Source organism: Atractosteus spatula, chromosome 11, assembly GCF_055471065.1.
Source record: "Atractosteus spatula isolate fAtrSpa1 chromosome 11, fAtrSpa1.hap1, whole genome shotgun sequence".
In the NCBI taxonomy this organism is placed as follows: domain Eukaryota; kingdom Metazoa; phylum Chordata; class Actinopteri; order Semionotiformes; family Lepisosteidae; genus Atractosteus; species Atractosteus spatula.
Genome location: NC_142716.1, coordinates 39,707,340 through 39,726,442, shown reverse-complemented (window position 1 = coordinate 39,726,442; position 19,103 = coordinate 39,707,340). Strand labels below are relative to the sequence as shown.

At 34.0% G+C, this 19,103-nt stretch overlaps 1 protein-coding gene across 2 annotated transcripts; it reads right to left on the bottom strand.

Moving 5' to 3' along the window:
• Positions 1-576: 576 nt before the first annotated feature.
• Positions 577-18,866, bottom strand: glp2r (glucagon-like peptide 2 receptor). Of its 2 annotated transcripts, XM_088927702.1 has the most exons (14): positions 18,602-18,866; positions 13,665-13,764; positions 13,196-13,300; positions 11,693-11,817; positions 8,589-8,695; positions 7,485-7,641; positions 7,088-7,247; positions 5,914-5,974; positions 5,373-5,442; positions 4,745-4,833; positions 3,637-3,769; positions 2,994-3,035; positions 2,020-2,158; positions 577-1,295 (listed from the first exon to the last, which is right to left on the bottom strand). In XM_088927702.1, exons 1-14 carry the CDS (start codon positions 18,701-18,703, stop codon positions 1,249-1,251), a joined length of 1,437 nt encoding a protein of 478 aa, XP_088783828.1. In that variant the 5' UTR covers positions 18,704-18,866; the 3' UTR covers positions 577-1,248. The 2 variants fall into 2 exon arrangements, with proteins under 2 accessions (XP_088783828.1, XP_088783826.1); XM_088927700.1 differs by lacking the exon at positions 577-1,295 and having other exon boundaries at positions 1,604-2,158.
• Positions 18,867-19,103: the final 237 nt, after the last annotated feature.

Below are 19,103 nucleotides of genomic sequence, written 5' to 3'. Positions count from 1 at the left end.
AGAGCTCATTCAAAGCCATGCACCATACATTTATCCACACAATATGAAATATAGCATAACATGGTTACTGAAATTAATTAGGAAATAATATCTAAAACTTTAAGCATTATATTTCACCAGCTACAGTCAAATCAATTTAAAAAAACCAAAAAATATTCCGAAAGTGTTTATAGGAACTGGAAGTTTTGGTGCTGTAACTAAAGATGTCTAATTCAGAACAATTTCATACTAGATTAACCTGTAAAATTTTCATTGAGTTTCATTCTGAAAGGAACATATATTAAATTGAATAAATTATCACAATGTTTCCAGCTGTCAATTAGATCAAATAATAACCTTTTAGACATGGGCTGTGTAGGGCTCTGTCTATTTTCATGTCTGTATGTAGAGTATACTTACCCCTTCTCTGTTTATCACAAAAAGTTTTCACAGGGGATAGTTTCTGTCAGATCAGTGCAGGATATGGAGAAAGCTGAGAGATTTTGACTTATGATATTAGCAATACCATGGAAAAGAGGTTAATAAACAAGACCAGAAAATAATTTTATTTCATATGAAAATGTTTATTAAGTGTGGATAAACTGAGGAAGAGACACATTAAAATGAAATGTAAAAAGAACAGTAACACTTTTTACATTAGGCATCAATAACAAAATGTTGATATGGACAGGGCTGACCTCTGCCATTGCCTAGGCTCTCCTGTTCCAAAATTGTATTTGACATTATTTTGATTGACTTTTGATCACAAACATTTTGAGTACAGGGAGGTTAGCCATACTGGGTAGAGATGGGGTGAGGTGGAGGTGGGGGGTAGTGTTTATAACCTGGGGTGTTCCACTAGTATCATGGTTTGATTTTGTTTTTTAAATGCACTCTGTTTTGGGGTAATTTACAGTATTGAACAGTAAAATCACAAAAACTCTCAAAGGCATTAGCAGAATCAATGTACTGAACTCCTTCAGAATCAACAATGAAGTAAGAAACAAATATGACACAAACTAAGAGAATACATTTAAAACACTGAACAGGAGGCACCTTTTACTCAAAGGGTTTTGAGAGTCTTGAACAAGCTACCTGGCTTTCTTGTCAAAATATGATGCCCGGTCTTCTTTAAAGAATTGGTTGGATAAGATCCTTGGATGGGAATTACAGATTAATGTTCAGGTGTGTTAATCACCCGTTTTCATCTCAGCAAAGACATAATACTGAATTTACAAATTATTGTCTCAGTTTATTTTGTCTCAGTCTTCAAATCCAGCCTATCCTGGTTGTTCCAGTGAATACATATGGCTTCCCTAAAACATGAAACTAATCTCAGTTATTAAACATTTCTTAAATAAACTTTTAATAACAAACTAATTTAAAAGTTAAAATAATGGTACAGGTTTCATACCGGTTTATTTAAATAGTCTAGGAAAACAAAACATTTAACACGAATATTAGTTCTTCCAAAATGACCTTTTTATCTCACAAAAAAGTTTTAGAAGCTAAGAAATGAGAATATTGCAGGATATGACTTCAATGATAGATTATCTAAAAGCAATAAACATTTTATATTTGCTTTATATTAAATACTTTAAAAAATCTCACTCTGTGAGTATGTGCAGGTGTTAATATATTTATTTGTTATGTCAGTTGTTCAGTAATAAACTGTTTCTCATGCAATGAATTTTGCAGAATAATATAAGGGTCATTCTGAGGTTTTGTGCCAGAAATGTCACATATAAATATATATTAATATACTGTACTGTAATGTATATGTATATATTATATATGATATACTGTACAAAGATTTGACTGAACTGTCTTTTTAGGAGAAGCATGCCATAATCTACCTTTCCTCAAGTATTTCCTCTAACGTTTCTCCAAGAGTGCCTTCCCCTTCACTGCTAGAAACACTTCCTCTTGTAAAGTGCTCCAAACCAACAGGTCTTTGAAGTTTCAAGTTACCACTGGATCTCATTGTCACTTGTAAAAGCTGCACATTTGACGATCTCTTTCTCTCTCCATAGGACTTACTCTGGTCAAAATAATGGGTAGGACGCCTTTTTGAATACTTTCCTAGGCATCGGAGATGCTGTCCTACAATGCACTCCCTGTAGTCAAAGTGGTTTGCAAAGAGATATAGTTGCCATCTTTTTTTGAGCTCCGTTTTAACCTGGAAACCAAAGAAACAAATTTTGCATCTTCACCTCACCCCAAAGTAAACACTGGGACACTAAAAGCCCTCTCTTCATGTTTAAAACTCAGTCTGTCATCAGAACATTCTAAACATTTATTAAAACATAAGTGCTAAAATAAATGGCACAATTTCTAAAGCCACAGCAACAATCTACAAGTATCAGTTGATCCTTTCATGCAGTTAATTCTTAACACAACAGTTTCATGAACAATTTTATTTTTAGTGCTGCATTCTAGAAACTCTGTACTCAGTATTGTGGGGATTGTCCCATACTCTGTTTAAGTGAAAAAGCTCAAGAACTTAATAATGAGCAATTTGTCTCAATTATAGAGTAATTACAATGAGTAATTATCTCATTGTAGTTTTAAGGATGGTCTGTTACAGAATAAAAAACATTCTTTCTAAGCACAGTTGTAGCAAGCTACAGTACAGAAATGAAGGTATGCCTTGTAGTAAGAAGGTTTCAGAATTGGTGTTAATAAACCAATTATCTTTGCAAAATCCAAACAAAACCAACCCTAGATGGGCCAAATGGTGTCATGTAGTTCCTAACTAGAAACTTTATATTTTTAGTTTTAAGGAAATATCTTGACTTAATTGCACAGTTTAAATTATAATTAGCTTAATTATGCTTATCAGAAAACTTAATTCATAGCATATTTGTCATGCTTACAAATCCATCTGTGAATAAAACTCTAAGATTACACTATTCTTCTGTTCAATATTCTGACATCTGAAAATTGAGATTGAATTCAATGGGATTCAACTCTAATTACTTCTATCTTCCTGAACAAGATGAAGTAAGACTTACCTCTCTATTGGCAAAACAATACAATACCGCAACCAGAAAGCCCTAAAGCAAAGAAAACACCGTATGACCATTATTGTGAAACACTAACATCACTCAAGATTTTAAAAAGTAGTAGCTTCTACAGAACTTAACTGATTATTTATGAACACACACATTAACTTATTTTGTTATTAAGCTTATTAATTAATGAGCTTTTCTGCAATTTCTGCACAAATATTTTGTACTGATTAAAGCAACATCATTGTGGTAGTCTTGACTATCAAGGTGCAAGATTACTTAATGTACATTAAAATGGAAAAAATTCTGATAAAATCAGATCGGATCGGATAAAATTAATTCTGAAGGTTTTTAAACTGCTTAAATTAAAATGATTCTCTTACATCATCTCCCACACACATACTTCAAATGATATGCTTAGGACATGCTACATGACACTACAAAATATACATCAAATAATGCCTTTAAATAGTCATAAGCTCTTAAAACCTGCATTTTCTTAAATACAAACGTCACCCCCAATATATTGTAAGCACAAATGACAATCTTCTTGTTTTCAGTTCTGAGAACAAATGACTGAGAAGGGTACAGTCCAGAATACAAGACAGAAATGTTTAGTTCTTTCAGTTTGAAAGTCATATTTTACCTGGAAGGAGCTTAATGTCAGTTGGATGAAGTCTCTGGTATATCTTCCTTTTATCTGCTCATCTGGCATAAATGCAAACACAATTTCATGGATTCCCATCAAAGGAATTAACACCAGAGTGGCTCTGGCTAATCTGTTAATTCAAATGATAAACATTATTATGTGTTTAGCACATGCCTTTATTCAGGGCAACCTACTTAGTAGAATTACAATAAGGCTAGTGCAAATCTGGATGAGCAATGCAGGTGAAGTGCAAACAAAATACAATAGTAAAAATTAAACAAGTATGCAGAAAATGCAGAAGCAAAGCAATATTAACACCTGGATTTCATGTAGTCCGTGCTGACAGTGAATAAACACTATTAGCAATGGCACTTTACCAGTATGGCAATTTAAAACATTATTGCAATATAGAGTTAGAGTTTTGAAGGATTTATTTGAGAGCTGAAGCAGTACATGTACTCTCTATACAGATGTCCTAATTAGTAGCTGAAAGGAAGTCAGGCACTGAACAGTCTGATTTCTGTGGGAGGTTTATTCCACCACTATGGAAAAAAGGTGGCCAATAAGTGGGATCTTAAAGTGGGAGAACAGGAAGGGATTGCATAAAGTGTGAAGGGAAAAGAGGAATGGAGAGGGCAAGAGAAGGTGTGGGTAGAGATAAAACAATGAACATGGAATCAGAATGCTGGGACAGCAGATGGTGACAACAAGGGTTAATAATTGTGTACAAAAACAGAGACCGAGTGGACAGACAGCTGTAATAAAGTAGTAACATGAGAACGAAAAGGAAGAAAAAAGGTATACATATTGACTATATACTAATACATATATTCAATAGTGTGTAGATACAGTATAATTTGTACTGTAACTGACAATAAAGCCTTAAAAATAAAGGGAACAGTTTTATCTAAAGCACAAAATCAATTTGCATAATTTTAAAGGGGTGTTATGAGACATGGATACAGAGTTTTGTTTCAGCGGAAATATTCATTATCTTGTTGATTTCCTACTTCTTATTCATAACAGTTACTGTATTTATCATATACTCTCTTTATACTGTATATGGAAATCTTGACTTTCATTCATTAGTTGATAAAGTACTCACCTGAACTTGTAATCATTGAATGTCCTTTTTTCGGCTTTTAATTTCCAAAGAAGCAATTTCAGGATTTTGATAAATAAGTAGAAATTGACCTGGAATGAACACAAACAGCTTAAAGGAGCCTCTACTACAGTATTGAAATCTTTGATATTTCATGGGCAATTCTTGCTAAAAATCATGAGAGTTTTTTTTTAAATAACAGCATGCTATAAGAGTCACACATTTAACAACTCCTCAACCATTTTAATCCCAAATAAATGTTTTATGTTCTATGTTTTATTATGTCAGCTCTTTCTGTACTGCTAAACCTGAGAGCAGCATCAGATAAATCCTATCTTTTGTTTCTTCATTCCTATGATTTGTCTGGTCTAGCTACAATCAACCCCCTCAAAACTTGTTAGTTTCTCTGTTTTCTGGATGTAGTGAGGTACTGGGCCATATACTGTAAGGGTCAAAACTAAATATGCATATTCAGACTTTATCCAAGAAGATGTTTTGTTATTATTAAGATAAAATATTCAGATTGTGTGACAAGGCTTTCTAGATCATTGATGTGATTCAATAAAATTAGCACCAAAATAACTTTTTATTAAATACAAACTTTTTATATGTCCTTATAAATATTACTTACTGCTATAGAAAAATGCATTGGCCCCCTGATTATCCACCAGATTCCCATGTTTGTATTCCGTCTCCAACACCTGAAAACAATATAACCACTAACTTTGTAAAATAGTAACTTTATCTGAATTATTTCTACAATATTTGCTATTTTAGAAAAATGTCTTGTTCACAATTCATGCTGAGAATAATTTAGAGGAAACTTTCTCTGCTTACATACTGTATTTAACAGCAAATAGTAACAAATGGTTATTATTATACAGTATGTACAGTATGTATATACAGTATTCAGCTTGTTTCAATAGTACAATAGTACTGTAGATCATAGAAATCTTTCATTAATTGTATTCAGTATTTACATTAAAAAGGTTAGATTTACAGTTGTCATATGAATAAAGTTTAAGTAGGTCATTTTAGGTTAAGATGAGGTTGTAGACTTAAAGTACTTAGAAATTATAGATATAATTCTACACTGACCTTAGTTTGAACCATTGTAACTACCATATACAGTATAGTTTATCTATATTTTGACAACACTAAGAAATACTTGCCCTTCATTTTCATACAAGGCTTTTGTTACTGCCCATGGCACGACAAACATAATGGGGGTTCCTTATAAGGAGAAAATATAAAACATTTTAAAAAATATTCACAAATGTGTTCAATCATCACATGATGAAGCAAAACATAAATGCTGGGGTTGGAAAATCTAAACACACATACAATATAATTACATAAAGGTGTAATACAATGTCTACCTACAGTATCATCCTTTGCTTTTGATATTGCTGTCAAATCTGTGTTAAAGTAAAACAAAAGAGGCTGAAAACCACTCTTACACAGCTTTTAGTTTAGTATTTTATTCTTAATCCCAAATTCATTTCCTTTTTAGTATTTTAAACTAAAGCCTTAAATCTGTATTTTGAATGTCATGCTTTGTCATAGTCATTGCTTTGCTTAGGTATTAAAGTCAAGCATTAAAAAAAAACATGAAATATTTACAGCTTTGCAATACATCCATGTATTACAAATGAGACTTAATGTATAAGCTCATAGAGATAAATATATTCTAGATAGAGTTATATCACCCTATAAATCACAACTGGCAACACACTGAAGGTAAGCAGGTGTGATCTTGGCCAGTACCTGGATGGGAGATCTTTTGGGAAAGCCAAGATTGCCGCTGGAAGAGGTGTTAGTGGGGCCAGTAGATGGTGCTCACCTTGCGGTCTGTGTGGGTCCTAATGCCCCAGTATAGTGACGGGGACACAGTACTGTAAAAAGCCCCTATCCTTCATTGAGACGTAAAACCGAGGTCCTGACTCTCTGTGATCATTAAAAATCCCAGGGCGTTTCTTGAAATAAGTAGAGGTGTTACTCCGGCATCCTAGCCAAATTTCTGATTGGATTTCACCAATGGGCTCTTAATAATCCCCATTATTAAAGAACTGGCTTCATCTCTCTGTTCTCCTCCCGACTGATAGCTGATGTGTGGTGAGCATACTGGTGCTCTATGATTGCCGTCGCATCATCCAGGTGGATGCTGCACATTGGCGGTGGAGGGGAGTCCCCATTACCTGTTAGTGGAGTGTCCAGAAAAGTGTTTTATAAGTCTATTAATAATAATTAATCCAAGGGTAGTAGTTCAAAAATTGTTTTAAATGTGTGAAAGACATTTTATAGTGTACACTTGTAGAGCACAATGCATTTCTGTAAGAAACATACCCCATCCTATGACCATATATTTCTTCAATAATCTTTTCTCTGAAAGCACCGGTGTGACAAGCAATGTATGGAGAAATATCCCTTCCACCAAGAGCCAGAAGGCATTGGCACCAATAAAATAGTGCATGAAAACTTGCACAGCTCTGCAAGATGGAGAATTCTGTGGAAAAAAAAAACAGGAAATAAAATTGCAGCACAAAGGCTAAGTTTAGTCTACAACTTCCAAAAGAGAAGTGTTGTGTTTATGAAAAAAGTTGAAAAATGTTTTAAACATCTGGAAAGCCATAAAATATTATACAATAACAAGCAGTAAGTGAAAGTCTCAGACTCTTGACTTAGTCTGTCCAATCTATGTTGTGTTTTTATGCTAAAAATGTGTAAATATAAAACAAGTTACCTCTGAATTTAAAATATAAATCCATCCTGTTTCATCCTTGGGTCTCTTAGAATATGTTTCATGAAGGATGATCTCTTTAGCAAGGATGACTACAGCTCGTAATATAAAAGAAGTAAATAAGTTGATATGGATGTAGTTTCTTGTGCAATGAAGTTTCCTACATAGACAAGACAAAATGTTTGACAAAATTAATTTGGGGGATTCCATCAAGATCAATAATGTTACAAGGACCCAAAGCCAAATGTGAAAATAATCTTCAGGAGTATTTGGGATAGAAAACATTACTTTTGGTTTCACAGAGAATTGAGGAGGTTAAGGAACAATCTTCGCCATGTTTTAACATGCTGTATTAACATGCCCTTGCTCTATAGAATCCTCTATGAAATGGCGTAATAGAATTCTTGGATTGTCAAACTATTGGCAACAGACCAAGATTGACAGACTCTGTGGTCTCCTTTTATTTGTAATTTCTGATGTAGGGTATTTTAAATTTGAAATCCATAATTCCCTTCCCTTGTAAACACTTCTAAAAAGGTCTGGCAGCACAAACCAGAAACAAACATTGTCTTCTGTGAAACTCAATTCAATATATTTACCATAAGACCTTCTTAATAATGTTGCTTTTAATTTGTGATAACAATTTTCATGTCATGGCTTCTGTAATGAAGAACTGGGTGACCATGAAAAAGGTAGTATTGTTCAAAGAAAAATCATTTTATTCTATTCACATTCTACTGTCAAGTCTATAAAAGGCCTGTGTTTCGGCTGACATAAAGATCCTCATTTAAGTTTGCACTACACCTGTGAACACCAAAACATTACATAAAAATCTATTTTTTTAATACTGTGTCCTGAACAATATAGATTAATCAATACTTACTGGTACAGAATATCAAAGAACATTGTTTAGTTTAATTAGAGACCCACAAGTCATAATAAATTACAGAGCTCTGATACTAAGCAAGGGCAACATTTTGTGAGAAACGCTTTTCAATTACATAAGCAATTATGGGAGTTGGTTGTATTTCAGTAGAACAACTCAGCCAGGAACTCCTTTCATATTTGACCTAAATGCTGAAAGTATGATTCTCCAATATCACTGACCTTAGCAAGAGAAGAATGATGACAGCCAATGACAGTGAGGACAATGACAGTGAGTAACCAATTGTGTATACAATACGCAGGACTAATTGCCAAGTTTTCTCTTCCTCCTAAACAAAATAAAATACAGCAAGGTAACACGTTAAATATTCATCCATACATTTTCTAAACTTTATCTAATAAAGGGTCATGGGGGAGGCATGTACAGTAAATACAGGTTAAATAATTCACAAGGAATAACAACACCCAAAGAATTAAATGATATACAGTACAGTGGGTATAGAAAGTCACCACCCCCTTTCAAAATGTTCACCTTTTGTTGCCCGAAAGCCCAAAAAGAAGACAAATAAAATCAGACTTTTTCCAGTTTTATTTACAAATTGTACCTTGCAACATCCAAGTGAAAAAAGAAAGCAAACTTTCTGAAAAAAAAAGTAGAATAACTGGTTTGGATAAGAGAACACCCCCCTGAGTTAATATTTGATGGAAGCACCTTTTGCTTGAATAACAGCCTTGATTCTGTTTGGATACATCTCTACCAACTTTGCACACCTAGAGGGAGGAATACTGTATGTGCCCATTCCTCCTTACAGAATTGTTCAAGCTCAGTCAAACTGCGTGGTGACCATTGACGGACTGCCCTCTTCAAGTCATTCCAAAGATTTTTGCTGGGATTTAGGTCAGGGCTCTGACTAAGCCACTCAAGAACATTCACCTTCCTGTCCTTCAGCCATTGTACGGTTGCTTTGGGGGTGTGCTTTGAGTCATTGTCATGTTGAAAGGTGAACCATCTTCCCATTTTCAACTTCCTCGCTGAGGGCTGCACGGTTTTTTCAAGCATTTGCCTGTATTTTGCACCATCCATCTTCCCTTCTATCCTGACAAGTGCCCCAGTCCAGGCTGAAGAGAAACACCCCCACAACAGGATGCTGCCACCACTGTGCTTTACTGTAGGAATGGTGTTCTTTGGATGGTAAGATGTATTGGGTTTTCACCAGATGTATGATTTTGCATTCCAGCCAAAAAGTTAATCTGACCACAGCACCTTTTGCCACTTGACCACAGAATCTTTAAGGTGCTTTTTCGCAAAACACAAACAAGACTTGATGTGGCTTTTTTTAAGGAGTGGCTTTTTTCTTGCCACCCTCCCATACAGGCCAGATTTGTGGAGCGCTTGTGATATCGTTGTCACATGTGCACAATGACCAGTCTTTGACATAAAGGCCTGTAGGTCGTTCAAACTTTCCATTGGCCTATAGGTCAGTCTCCTTCTTGCTCGGTCATCTAGTTTGGAGGGACAGCATGTTCTAGGCAAGGTCTGGGTGTTGCCATACACCTTCCACTTCTTAATGATGGTCTTGACTGTGCTCCATGGGATACTTAAAGCCTTTGAAATCTTTTTATACCTATTCTCCTGACTTGTGCCTTTCCACAACTTTATCTCGAAGCTCTTTCGAGAGCACCTTTCTACCCATAGTGGATTATTTGCTTTAAAAGGCTCTTTTAATGAGTGGAATCCTCTAGAAACAGCTGCTTTTACTCCGAACTAATCAAAATCACCACAAATTGATCACTTAGTTTGTTGTGAGATCTGTAAGGTGATTGGTTATTCCTCAGCAAGTTTACAAATGCAATTGTAAGGGGGGCTGTTCACTTATCCAAATAAGGTAATTTTACTGTTGTAAAATTTTATTTAAGTGAAAATTTTAAATTTTATTTTCACTTAGCTAATGTGGGTTACTGTGTGTGAATAAAAATAGAACAGGCCTTATTTGTTTTTATTTTCAATGTCATACGACAAAAGGTTCAGATTTTGAAAGGGGTTGGTGACTTTCTATACCCACTGTATATTTATTGAGTGCTTAAGTTAAATAAGATGTGGCTTAACCTGCCTGGCTGTAGGATGAGGAGGCTGAAACTCTCAAGCAGAGTGATGAGTTAACCAAGGGAGAGCAAATGATGACTGTGAAGGAGGAAGGTCCTACATACAGTATTGACATATTTTTTAGCTAGAAAATTATGTCAGGAATAATTAAAAGTTTGGGCAGCTGAGGTGAAAGTCTTCCCTCAGAAACTCATTATACACTCCATTGAGATATGTACAGTACAATATATTGCAATTGTTTTAATTCGAGTAAAATAAAAACAACTTGCTAAAACATAACATCAATACTTAATACACAATTGTCAGAATCAATTTGAAGGAAGTGGATCGGTCATATATTATAGATTCAGTGATTCAGGTAAGGTCTAGGAGACATGATACAATAAAGATCAATATTGAGCCTTTTTACAAAAATGTAAATTTAATCCATTAGATATTTAAAAACAAATTCAAGTTATTTAACTATATTGAGCTGCATAAATGTTATAGATTGTGGGAGCTTTTTATACTGTACATAACAGGTTTTCTTCCTAACTGCTCTTAATGTAGCTGGTAAGCTAAAGCTGTGTGATGAGGAACCATTCTAACCAAAGAAACAGGCAAATAGATACTGTATATACTGTATTACTAGTGACAGTAACTGCTGAACAGTTTCAGGAGTTTGGTCGAATTCTATTAAAATGATGAGGAAATGCAATTTAAAGGGATTTAAAGGATAAAGTGGAATCAAGGTGTAAAGCTGACAAAACCTCTCATCATTTTCAAGGAATGAACCATTGAGGCAGCTGCTAGAGTGATAATAGGATGGAGGGAAGATGCTAAAAGAGATGCATTCAAAGTACTCAGCAGGTGAAATACTAATGAAACTGCACATTTACAATTTGACCTCCCAAATTTCTGTTCAAGTGTGAATGTAGATAACCTACTGTACATTGCTGTTTATAGGTAGTGGCTACGAGATAAAATAAAAAAACTCCAACAGCAAGAGCTATGCAGGCCATAAGAAGTTATTTAACTTCTACCCATATCCAACTGTATCAAATGGTGTAAGTGGAGGTGTCCCATATCTCCAGGGATTCTCTACTGTATGAATATACAGGAATATACTACGGTGTGTTGCAGCTATAATCATAGTTTCAGAAAAATGAACCAACCTGACATAAGAGATACACTCTAGTATACTAGTATAAAAGCATGGAACACTGAAATGATTTTGCATTACTTGTGGTCTGAAATGATGGCTGAATTCTGCACATTCGGAGTGATTCCTCCAGATCTCACTGGAATTTTCAATGGTAAGCCAGGTCCCTCCATCAGTGCAGTTTCTGTATAGGTAACCAGTTCTTCCTGTGAACATACAGTAGAGCAACAAAGTAACTGTTAAAAGCCCGGTATCATAACTTAAGTAACATGTTTAAATCTAACTAAATTCTATGAAACAGCATCTTGCTTTCCACTGTTAACATCTCTACGTGGTCCACTTTAATACACCTTGGGAAACGAAGTTTGCTAAAATATCTCAACAAGCAAGCACCTGAACTTGCCAACAACTTCTGTCACTCCAGCTTTAGAAGTTTGACTTTGTTTATAAGTTCATTTGGAGACCTAATCAGGTGTCTTTACCATTATTGTTAGTATACTGTATTTACTAATTATCTTATTTGTGTGAGGATAACTGTTAAAATGCCTGCTTGTTTATTTTCTATTTGCTTTCTGCAATTTTTCCACATATGGCCTGGAGAGCTGGTTGTTCTTCATTACTGTTTTAAGACCAATACGGTATGTTTATCAATTTTCAGCCTTACAGATGGATGCTTCTGTCTGGTGATGGTCAAGTTTTAGACCATTAGGTTGCACTTATCTAGGACCAAGGGTTTTTAATCTATATTCTTGATCTAGTTTCTTGAGTATTTTAATCTTAAACTTAAGTTTTGTAGTTGCACGTGTTATAGAACATTAATTTGATTTTAAACACAGCACTGGATACCTCTTGACAGGACATGTTACTGTCCCTCTTCTTTGATTAAGATGCTCTTAGACTGCATTAAGTTGTATTCATTTGCAGAAGTAGTTCAAGTAGGGAGCTGCGTCAGCACGCCTAGGCTGTAAAGGAACAAGTAAAAGGTTTATTCCATGCTGAAAAGAGAATAAAGGAATACACACCCGAAGAAGGCTCCACAGCCGAAACGTTGTGTTTCCTTTCTTCTCTTTTCAGCATGGAATAAACCTTTTACTTGTTCATTTGCAGAAGGTTTCTTATGGAAAAACCAATAATAGGTTATGTATTCCTAGAAACAAAAATCTTCTTAGGTTAATTCATTTTCTTTTTTATCTTTAAGCCTCGATTTTTTGTATATGATTTGTATTTTTTTTTTACTTCTTAAAAGAATGAATTTGTTAAAAATATACCCAGATTTTGCAAATCTAACTTATTGTTGATGATACCTGTTACATGCCAACTACTCGATATCCCTGGATGTCATCTTGGGATGTCATTATCCATTATCCAATATTACTAGTACCACAGTATAGTTTATTCGATTCAGAAAACAAAAAGGGTTAACCTCTGTTTTAAGATTGAAGTGTCATACATATACATTTTTTTACTTTAACAATTGTTTTCCACATACTGTACAACATACCCAGATAAGACATACCAGACTATAAAACACACACTGGAGAGCAAAACTGTGGAAAACATGAACCAATAATCTTGGTACTTTACCTTCCGTAAATATAGGTAGGTAGGAAGGACAGAGAATTGACACAATTCCAGGGGGAGAATGTGGCCAGCAGGCAAAATTGTCAAAACTTCCTTTGCAATAGACACCTAAAAAGACATTCAGTCATGTAAGCAGACTTCACCTACAGGAACTGTCATTTAAAATACAGGTCCAAAAATGGAATGTACATGAGAAAGCAGAACAGAATTTAGCGTGAGATTTAGAAGTCAGATTATGGCATAAATATGCTAATTCCAATTCTTATTAACTAAAAAAATCTTCTTAAAAGGACTTAAAGTAATATCGAAGTAAAATATTATATAGAGTAAGGTTACATAAATTGTGTATGCTTTTCTAACAACATACATAGCATTCTTGTAACATCAATTCGAAAATAGGTAGTGCTCGTCTTAATTACAGAAACACAGTCATAGAGAATAAGGAATGAAAATAAGTGTTTAGGATTCTCACCAGTTCCTTGCAAGGATTTGTTGGCTAACATATTTGTACAATTTGCCCTATATTCAGACCATTTCCTCATGGTTTCTTTAAGTCCTGAACCCATGACCATCTGGAGAAAAAAGACAGGTGCATTTTTTTGAAAAGCACAAAGGTATGAAAAAAATGCTTTTATTGCTTATTTCAGAATCTTACTTTTCAGAATTTGTCAGTGTACTCTTTACATAACAAACAAACCTGCTTTCTAGCCTTGACATTCATAATGGTTTATGAATGAGCATTGAAAAGTGTTGAAAGTAGAGAAAATAAAACGTTCCACATGGTGGCAGTATTTAGATAAATGAGAACACTTATATAAACACACCTTCTACCTAAAATGTTTCTAATTGACAAAATACCGGATATATTGCAGCCATGAAATCATGACAAAAGATAAATGGTCACCTAAGTCATTTACATGACATGAAAAAGCGGTCAAGACCCCAAGCATAAAAATTCTGTATTGTGTAAAAAAAACCTAAAAAACAAGGGCTAAAATTAATTTGTAATGATAGTCTGGAATGTTGAAAGATGAGTGTTACACCATAAGGTGCAGCAACCACGATAGAGTTACTGTACAGTAAAGATTTATCCATTTCAACTACAGCACTCCAAAAAGCCTGTCCAACACTGTGATCACTCCCAGTGCCATTGCCAGGAGAAGAACACTGGGAAGAACATTTGTTGCCTAAAAACTCCATTGTTAAAGGTTTACATAATAATTTAACCATATTAATAAAACCTGGACCCAAACCCACAGAGTATCTACAACCAACTGTAAACATTCCCTCTCACACCAGTCAAAAACTGATGTTGTTCAAAGAAAAAAGGACACAGGTCAATTGTTCTGTATTTAAATAAACATTTATGTTCTGTGAACTCTTTACAGTCCACACAAATTTAAAGTCTGTTATATGCTATACACAGTGACTTGCTTTTTTCGTGGAATTGCTTCTGGACTCTGCTCTCCAAATATCCGAATCTTTCCTACCAAAATCATAAGCAATATGATTATGCATTAATATCAACATGAAACTTTGATATTGGATTTTCCCAGCTACAGACTCTGTTTGAAATTGTGAAAATCTTTGAAGACGTTGAAGCTTGCTTCTCACTCTGGTTTGATAATAAGGTATAAATCACATCCTTAATAGTAAGCAAAAGGCTCTGTGATCACACACTCACAGTAATTTAAAGTCAAAGCAGCGATTCACAGAAAATGAGAAGCCTCGCCTACAAAAAAATCTACATTTGAAGCCATTCTGTAGGCTTGTTTTGTTATAATAAGAATAAGCCATTAATCCCATCTACTGTATACTCATCATTTTATTATATAATAAAGTATTCTATCACAGCAATAATACTAATTTGAAATATTCCAGTGTTTCTGTCTACTAAATGTGGTGGCAGTGTGTGGCAGTCCATCTTATTCATATTTATAAAATAAAATTGTGTAACTGGCTTAGAGCATACAGGTATTTCATGTTAGGTTGTGTATTTCAGTTTTAAGTAACTATTTGAATCAACCTTATTGATTGCTTTTTAACAATTTAGCCCTTGGTCAATTCTCCTCCTCTTTTATTGAGATTGAAAAGATTATGTTCTTTCAGTTTGTCCTCACAACATACAGTATATCCTTATAAAATAATAAAGACTCATTACAGACAAGCAAAAAGGTTCCTTTGTGTAACTATTCATGAAACTATTTTTGTGTGTTTTATACTTTTGATTTCAATCTTTAAAAAAACAGTTAATCTGTCACACGAGAAGAAATTAGAAGTGGAAAGGAAATCCCTTGGTCAGAAGTTTAAAGTGTACTACATTTATTTGAGTCATGTTTTATCCTAGTCTATTTCCATCAATCCTATAAATATTAAATTATTTCGAAACAGTTTTGTTGCTTCTTTGATAAACCTCTCCAATGTTTTCATATTTGTATGAACAGATGTATATTATATATATTACAGGAAGGATTGCAGCAAGTTTTAATTCTAATATAAAAAAGATGTAGAACAATGTTCATTACATACCATACTGTATGATTAATTTTGTAGTAGTAAGCACAGAAACATACCAATTTATTCATTCTTCATGAATTGTAGCAGGCAACTAATTGCTGTATTTTCCTTTTCTGTGGAGTTCAGTAATTTCCTGCTTACAGTATGTACGGTTTGCCTTTGTTTTGCTAACAGTTTCACAAGGATCTTACAGACAAAACATATAGTATCAATATGTAATAAGATGAACTTTGTCTTTTTCATACTGTAATTTATGGTAAACTACTGTATGTTCATGTACCCAAAGAGCTTACAACAATTACAACACATTGGATACATTTACACAGCAATTACACTGTGATTGTACATTTACTGTACAATGCACATAGAAAAATTTGGGCTTACAAAACAAATGAAAATGATAAAACTGATCTGCAAAGCACACACTGTGCAGCACACCTGTGTCTGTTTTTATATTAAATTATAGATAATATACTGTTTGACAAACAGCCGTGAAATGCATGGTTGTACAGGACTAACAGCGTAATCCTTTCATAAACATGTTCTGAGCTGAAGCACTACAGCACTCGATCATGTGCTTATGGGTCATTCAGTGGATACCAAGAAAGGAAAACTTCAGGTACACATGCTTATCAGTTAGCATATGGCACTGCCAAAATAAAAATCAGAGGGCTTTTGTCTTTTAAAAAAAAATAATTTGGTCAATTATTCCACTCTGTTGAGCAAATTATTGGTTTCATCACCAAGCACCTGCAAAGAGGACATTCAATACCATTAAATGTCAGGGATAAAATGTCAACCAGTTCATTTTACAGACTCTTTTAGTAAAGGGAGTGCAAAATATCATATTAATGGTGTTTACCCTCATGTCACAGCCAGAAGAGAATCACTGGAATGTTTATATGTTTTTGTTTTCATCATTTGAATTATTAAATGTAATTTTCATCAAAACTAAGCTAATGTAGTGTACTGTGGTTGTCTTCAACCTGTCATGCTAGTATTGCCAAAACATAGTTACATGCTGTACTGTAGCTTCATGTTATAATTAGCATTTAAAACAAAAATTTCTATAGGGCTTTTAAAAGGAATATTCAAAGTATTATCCACAATCACAACCAAATAAATTTTTACAGCCACTGTTCCTTTTAGTAAATTTATTGTTGTTGCTTATCAGTTTTGTGGGTTTTAAAATATCAGATTTTATTTCAAATGCTTCCATTTTAATTAGACTTTTGATGCATTTAGAGACAAAGCACGATATCTAGTTCTTTAATAGAGCATTTTAAAGTGACAAGGAAAACTATTTCCACTCCTTAATGTCTTTGGATGTTACAGCATAATGCTCAAAACTTGACCTTCAGGTCATTAGGGAAGGTTATAATAATACATGAGTAAGAATAAATGTACTGTATCTAATATTTTTTAACATTCCCCATTCAATAATGCAGTTAGTATTCTAAAAAAAACAATTTAACATTTCAGACAATACCCAAATAATTGCATTGAACGTCAAGTTTCACAACCAATTACATATTTGAATGCAGAAGGGCAGTAAAAACTGAAGGAATTTGTACATTAAATTTTTACATACTTCTAAAAACCACTGAAACATGCAGTTACTCTACATTACATATCACTAGAACTACCAGCTTTACAAAACATTCTAGGAGTTTGAGTGCAGCCATGCAGGCTTGCCAGTAAAACTATAGAATCGCCTATTATTAGTATTTCATCTTTACTGCTATACTCACTGGTATGACAGCAAAAGACATAGAAGTACAATGGAGTGGGAACAAGTAATATTGTAAATAAAGTAAATATTGTGTCCAGATTTAGAATGAAGCGCTTGTTTTCCATTTGCTCATCTTGTGCAGCAAAAAGGTAAATTAGCAATTGCCTGTAGAGACTTAACTATGTAAACTTGATCCATGTTCTATTTTAAGTTGTGTAGATAAAACAGACAAGAGAATGAACAAGACTGTTTAATGGTTTTGTTCAGATGTACATTAGGTCTGCTTAATGTCCACATTACAATCGTGTAAGAAACAAAGTGTAATATTACTGTAAAACATACGGAGTTAAAACAGTGTCTGTTTCAGAAATACAAACATGGCTGTCAAATGTGTATGAATATTTTTATATTGTTTTTGAGACAATTTTCAGATAATACTTTGGAGTAAAATTTCCTTTAAAATATAAACAGCACTTTTACCCTCATTATAATAAAGATTAAATTAATTTTTTTAAAGAAGCTTACAGTATTGAGAAAACAATTGAGAAAAAAATTGAGATTCTCCAAATACTTAAAATATACTCATAGAACCTTTAAAAAGAAAGCTAAGTACTGTGACAACTGACTACGATGTAATAACAAGCTGTAAAACAAGTGGCTTGAAATCAGGATGTACTCAACTTTTTAAAATTAAAATTAAAGCAATAACTATTTACATAATGACCACATTACTACATTCTTAAACATCATTCAGATAGTATTTGTTAAAAGGTGTTTGAGACACTGAGAAAGAAAATGAACAACCTGAGCTGTGCCCTTTACATTAGATTATACACCACTGAAATTCTCTTTCCAGATTCAAGATTTCAATAGTATATTCCCTGTTCTTGCCACAAAATATCATTCACAATCAGCTTTGGCTGTGAACACAGATTTTACAAAGATATCAGTTAATTAAAATTCTTCCAAAAACCTGCATACGATGGTAATAAGAGAGACATTTAACTGTCTTTTTAAATTTTTCTGACCACTAAGAACTCACACTATATTATATTATATTATATTTTATTATATTTATTCAGCCAGTTTGACAGCAGGTCTGGAATTCCAGATTTCTCCAGCAGTCTAGAAAGAGTATGTTCTTTGTCATTTTCTCCTACCTGTTTGTTGAGCAGCACCATCAACAGGAGCAGAACTGACTGTGTGATATGCCAATGTGACAGCCCTTTCCTGCTGAATGAGGGTATAGATGTAGTGACCATGGCACACTGTTTACACTAACTCAGCAAAGCACAGCTCCCCATTCACCATCCATAAGGCCTTTTAAAAGAGGTTTGTGATCTTTTGCTTCTTCACTTCAGGTGCTCTTTGATTAAAGTTCTTGTACATGTATAGTACAAAACTGTTGAAGAGTTGAAGAGGAAGAAAAACCTCTGTCATTCTGTGCTGTACAGGGACTGACACTGCAGTATCTGCCCAGTTTCACATACACAGTTTGTCTCCTGTTACTTCCTAGCCAATCAAGATAAAAGAAAACAAGTTAGATAGGGAGGATAGCAAAATCAGGATCCCTGTAAAAAGCAGTCAAGACCACAAGAATAAAAATGAACAACCTGAACTGTACGTCTTACATCAAATTATCAACCACTGAAATTTCTCCAT

Bases quoted from the DNA above. Each gene is read 5' to 3' on its own strand.
- glp2r (XM_088927700.1), bottom strand. From the start codon at position 18,703: ATGGTCACTACATCTATACCCTCATTCAGCAGGAAAGGGCTGTCACAT. The intron at 8,696-11,692 runs GTAATGCAAAAT...TATTTTGTTTAG, and splicing joins GCCATCATTTCAGACCACAA to GAGGAAGAGAAAACTTGGCA. The intron at 4,834-5,372 runs GTAAGTAATATT...TGTTCATTCCAG, and splicing joins CAATGCATTTTTCTATAGCA to GTCAATTTCTACTTATTTAT.